The sequence below is a fragment of the Glycine max genome, chromosome 6 (genome assembly GCF_000004515.6).
Source record: "Glycine max cultivar Williams 82 chromosome 6, Glycine_max_v4.0, whole genome shotgun sequence".
Taxonomy (NCBI): domain Eukaryota; kingdom Viridiplantae; phylum Streptophyta; class Magnoliopsida; order Fabales; family Fabaceae; genus Glycine; species Glycine max.
Window position 1 is genome coordinate 36,381,586 of NC_038242.2, and position 5,811 is coordinate 36,387,396.

Consider the following 5,811-nt stretch of genomic DNA (forward strand, 5'->3'; position numbering starts at 1 on the left):
TGCGTTCCATGATGTCGAGACCGATGTTGTGACATCGTGGCTCCAGTGCTGTTTTTGGCAGGAACAAATTCTGTCATGGTCGGTCTGCCAGCAGATTTATGATTAAATCCAAGTCCTCTCTGGTTTCCAACATTCTTCCCAAGCTGTAGCACCTCATCAAGCAAATCTGAGCCTTTATTCAGCATCTTTATTGATTTTGTCATGTTTTCCAGTTTAGAGTTCAGAAAACCAATTTCTCCTTTAAGTTCAGAGATTTCCTCTTCATGTGCCTCCTTCCCAGCCTCCAGATCTGCAATGACCTTCTTTAGTTGTGCTTCTTGCTGAAGAATCTTCTCACTTTTGATGCATAGTTCTCTATAGGATATAGCAAGCTCATCAAAAGTGATTTCACTATCTGTATCACTTGAATCTTCAGCAGATTCAAATCTCCCAGTGAGTGCATTCACATCTCTGTCAGAATCACTTTCTTGTTCACTCTCTGTATCATCAGACCGACATACAGAAAGTCCTTTCCTCTGCTTCTTGAGATGAGTGGGACATTCAGCTTTGATGTGTCCATAGCCTTCACACCCATGGCATTGAATTCCTTTGCTGTGACTGGGCTTTTCATCTGACCTTTTCTGGTATTCACTACCTTTCCTGATGTCGAAAGGGATGTTCCGGACATGTGGTTTCTGCCTCCTGTCCATTCTGTTCAGCACTTTGTTGAACTGTTTTCCAAGGAGCACAACTGCGTTAGTCAGACCTTCATCAGTATCCAGGTCATACTCATCTTCTTCTCCTTCATCATTGGACACGAATGCCAGATTCTTGCTCTTCTTTTCAGTCCTATCCGAGAGTCCTAGCTCAAAGGTTTGAAGGGAACCAATGAGTTCATCTACTCTCATGTTGCAAATGTCTTGGGCCTCCTCTATTGCAGTGACTTTCATGTCAAATCTCTTAGGCAAAGATCTGAGGATCTTTCTCACCAGCTTTTCATCTGTCATCCTTTCTCCCAAGGCAGTGCAAGCATTGGCAATTTCAAGAATGTTCATGTGGAAGTCATGAATACACTCTTCCTCCTTCATCTTCAGATTTTCGAATTTTGTAGCCAATAGTTGCAATCTGGACATCTTCACTTTGGAGGTTCCTTCATGAGTGGTTTTCAGGATCTCCCATGCATCCTTGGCCACTGTGCATGTGTTGATCAGTCTGAAGATATTCTTGTCAACTCCATTGAATAAAGCATTCAAGGCTTTGGAGTTTCCAAGTGCCAATTCGTCTTCTTCTTTTGTCCAGTCTTCTTCTGGCTTTAATTCATCAGTGAGCTTTCCTTCTGTGTTCAGCATCTTGGGATGTTCCCAGCCTTTGATGACAGCTTTCCAGGTTCTGCTATCCAGTGATTTGAGGAAGGCCACCATCCTTGCTTTCCAGTATTCATAGTTGGTTCCATCCAGAATTGGTGGTTTGTTCACTGGTCCTCCTTCTTTCTCCATGTTCATCAGAATTTATCTCCCTAGATCTCACTCAGTGATTTAGAGTGCCCGCTCTGATACCAATTGAAATTCTGATACTGGGGACAAATGTCGTACAGGATGTCACGACATCGCGCTTCAGAACATGCAGGTTGTATATGACCGTATGAACAGATTAAACAAGTGAATAACACAAGAGAATTGTTAACCCAGTTCGGTGCAACGTCACCTACATCTGGGGGCTACCAAGCCAGGGAGGAAATCCACTAAAATAGTGTTAGTTCGAAGATCTAACAGCCACTGTTTACAACCTTCTCACCTAACCACTACCCGTGCAACCTCTACCTAAGAGCCACTCTTAGATATGAGAACCCCTCTCACTCCCTCTCAATCACTCTCCCGTGTTTACAATTAAATCAAATACACACCAGAGATTGCTCTCTGAACAATAGAGATCAACTCTACACACTCAGGTCCAACACTTGATGTTAGAGTAACATCAAGGTGGCTCACAAAACACTCAAGTCCCAAAACTCACAAAATAACTCTTCAATCTCGGACTTGGTAGCAAACTCGTGCAGCCTTCATGTTTATATAGCAGTGTGCGTATCTGGGCTGCAACAACTTGCGCTGGATGAGATCTATCATTCTCCTGAAAATCTGCACTTAAAGATCTAAAAGATACAGTTTGATCTTTTAGTTTTTATCTTTAATCTTTAATCCCTGAACGAACTATTCAAGTTTGTAATTCGAACTTTAATTATCTTTTAATTCGTTCCTAAAGATAGATCGCCAAATCTGTTGCTAACTGCACATTAATCTGTTAAAGATATAACAGATTTATGTGTCCAGTATTTTCGGGCAGGATGTCCTGGACATTGTATCCGACATCGTGGATCCTGCAGCTTCAATTCTTCATTTGACATTTTATCTTGCCTTGTGCACTGTGCAGCCCGATCTGATTCCTTGATATAATGTTAGTCATCATGTGCAGCAACTCCAGCTTTCCTTCATTGTCTAAGTGCTTATGTTTTAACAAAATTTTAGCCAATCTTTTAAAACTCAGTAAAGCTAAGCACTAACAAGGCTCATACTTTTGTCCAAGTTCATAATGCAGAACTTGAAAAAAATGCCATGATTTTAACCCATGCTTTTTTCTAAACAAGTTTTCAGACTCAAATGTTTATGTAAATAGTCCCATAGTAGCACTAATCACAGTACACACAAAAATAAAAATAATAAAAAATAGAAAGTTTCATGTAAGTATCCATCGCCTGACAACCTTTCATAACCACATTGACATAGACTTCCAGCATAAAAAGCCAATAACTCAAACCAAATCCACACTGACACATTTAATGACATTATTTATGCACACATTAAACTTAAGAAACTTTCATCCTTTGAAAAAGACAATTTCTGGTTAAATTATATTGTTAACCTTGAATAGATTCACAAATATTTTTTGATAGTTTTGCAACACAAGATTTCAGAAAAAGATGGCCTAAACCTTGTTCTACCTAATGGTTGCTCAACTGTAATGCCAGGATTTTAAGTTTGTTTAATTCACAATAAAGAAAAATCGTATGTTTTTCTGTCACCAGTCATGTGAATAGGAAAAACATTACAAAAAAAAATTGATATCAATGTGATTGAGAAATGAAATAAGAAGTAAATGAAGTCAAATTATATAGCTGAAGTTCAACGATTATTCTATTTGTACTTTCCACGATAATCATGAGTATAATGATATTCAAACATATATCCTTAGGAACAATCAAGAGCCATTACATGATTGGAACAATTAAGAGAAATTAGCAATTGGCCATGTCATGAGTCAGGAAAAGGTAACAACAGCATACTTACCCCTAGTCGGTAAGGGCCAAAAGTAAAAATGACTGTTTGCATTCTCAACCATCTAATCTGTGTAGCCACGTTGGCGCATCAACTGCTTCACCCAATTTTTCTCGATCTACATCGCAAACTAACTTCATCATTACAAAACATAAACCCAAAGGACAATGAAACACAACAATCACAACAGTAAAGGGTGCCATAACGAACCTTGAATAGTATGAAGAAAAGCAAGATCGAAGAAGTAGAAGACCTGATCAAGGCGGTAACCTCTTTCCTCTCCACGGATTCTTCATTGCTCTTGTAGAGCCCTGAATCGATCAACAAATGAAGCAAAACAAAACAAAACAAATTTAGGTTTTTGTCTCACGCGAAGGCACGGGTTAGTTAAACAAATCGTATATGAGATGAGATGAAACGAATCAAAAATAAACAAACCAATAACCTAACCTTGTCCAATTCATTGTTACGTTGGAGATCAGCATCGGTAGGACCCACGAGAGAGACGGGCTTGGTGAAAGAATACTTGTTGGGTTGTTGTTCCTGTTGAGGTGGCATAGAGCCACCGCTGGGACTGATGGAAATCGCCATTTGGAAGAACGAAACGCAAACACACCACACAACTTCTTCTTCTTCTTCTTCTTCTTCTTCTTCTTCTTCTTCTTCTTCTTCTTTTTCTTCTTCTTCTTCTTCTTCACCAGGAATAAGACGGTTTTTGTCTTTTCAGATTTTGGGGTTTGGGTGGGTTAAGAGACCAGTGAGTGATGGAGATTCATAGTTTAGAGATGTGACACCCTCTACCCTCACAAATATAAATAAATAAATAAAAAGTCATACAAAATTTATTTAAAAGTTTTTAAACACATAGTAATAAAAGCGAAGAAAATCATGGAGATTTTTTTTAAAACACTACATTTACTTTAAATCAATTCAAAAGGACTAAAGGTTCACATCCACTTCACTACTAAAAAAAACACTTTTTACGACGTGTGATCTACGACGGTTATTATAGAACCAATTTAGAAGGTGGTGTGGTGACATTTTTGTAATTATTATAAAAAAAATTGTATTTTACGACGCACATTCTAAGATGGTTATTAAAAACCGCTTTAGAATGTTATATGCAATAAAGTTTGCGACGGGTTTTAGGTAAAGACCATCGTAATTAGGGGAAAAAAACAAGCGCGTGCGAATAGCAAAACCTCAGCTCCCAATTTTATTATTATTATTTCCCAGAAATCACTCTCTTATTCTGCATTCCTCTTCGTTTTCTCTCACTAACCCTAAAAGCCCATCCACCTCTGGTTACTGTTTTCTCTAGAAAGAGAAGTTGTTGTTGCTGCTAGAAATGTACAAGAACCAGCTTCAAGAGCTGGCCCAACGGAGCTGCTTTAATCTGCCTTCCTACATGTCTATTCGGGAAGGTCCCAATCACGCGCCAAGGTTCAAGGCCACCATCAAATTTAACGGCGAGATCTTCGAGACCCCTCACTACTGCTCCACTCTCCGTCAGGCCGAACACTCCGCCGCTGAAGTCCCTCTCAATTCCCTCTCCCACCGTGGCCCCTCCCATTCCCTCGCCACTAAGATCCTCGTGAGTCATTGTCGCTTCTACTTCTAGGGTTTTTTTTTCTTTTGCTTCCCCCTCTCCTTAACCCCCCCAAATTCATGTTTGGCGCACTCTTTTCTAACATGCGCCTTCTCATGAACTCATTAATCTCTTTTACTGCTTGACTGATGCTAATGTTTTACTTTTAGTGCTTTTTTTTAATATCTATTTGTAGATATGAAAGAAAAATGTGTAATGTTTGAACCACACTGCATTGCATGGTATTATGTCTTGATTGTACCTTTAGTAGCTTTTTGTGCACATGCTTATCGTGTTGTCAATTTTTTTAGGATGAGACTGGAGTGTACAAGAACCTTGTACAGGAAATTGCGCAAAGGGTAGGAGCTCCATTGCCTCATTACATAACGTACAGGTCAGGCTTAGGACATTTACCTATTTTTATCAGGATAGTAGAACTGACTGGAATCACGTTTACTGGTGAACCTGCCAAGAATAAGAAACAAGCTGAGAAAAATGCAGCTATGGCAGCTTGGTCCGCTTTAAAACGATGTAAGTGGCTGCCAAAGTTTGGACTGTGATGTTATTGATCTTTTTCTTAGGATGAAGTGTTGTTAAGTATATTTTGGTTAAATGTTTCTCCTGCACTTGAAGTATTAACATTTTTGTTTTGAGTTTGCGCTTATTAAAATTCTTAGTTGTGGCAGTTTAGGTGTAATTGATCAAAGGGGTGAGGAGTGTTGAAAATGAGCATGCAGTGGGAGCAGGAGGGGCGGGGGAGAGGGGGATCTGACAACGGAAATGGGTTTCCTCGGGCAGGTGTTAACCGAAGAGAAGTTTCATTGGCTTCTCTCTAATGAAATGGTTATTTCAATTTTTTGTTGGCCTACTCTTTACGCAACACTAGATTTTGGTATGGTTTCAAGTAGCCAGCAG

General features: G+C 39.4%; 1 protein-coding gene across 1 annotated transcript; it reads left to right on the top strand.

Annotated features, from left to right (window-relative positions):
* The first annotated feature begins 4,614 nt into the window (after positions 1–4,614).
* Positions 4,615–5,600, top strand: LOC102666975 (double-stranded RNA-binding protein 2). Its single transcript, XM_006582586.2, has 2 exons — positions 4,615–4,902; positions 5,208–5,600. Exons 1-2 carry the CDS (start codon positions 4,657–4,659, stop codon positions 5,454–5,456), a joined length of 495 nt encoding a protein of 164 aa, XP_006582649.1. The 5' UTR covers positions 4,615–4,656; the 3' UTR covers positions 5,457–5,600.
* The last annotated feature ends 211 nt before the right edge of the window (positions 5,601–5,811 follow it).

Excerpts from the sequence above, each read along its gene's own strand:
- LOC102666975 (XM_006582586.2), top strand. The coding sequence starts at position 4,657 with ATGTACAAGAACCAGCTTCAAGAGCTGGCCCAACGGAGCTGCTTTAAT. Across the intron at positions 4,903-5,207 it reads CCCTCGCCACTAAGATCCTC|GATGAGACTGGAGTGTACAA; the intron begins GTGAGTCATTGT and ends CAATTTTTTTAG.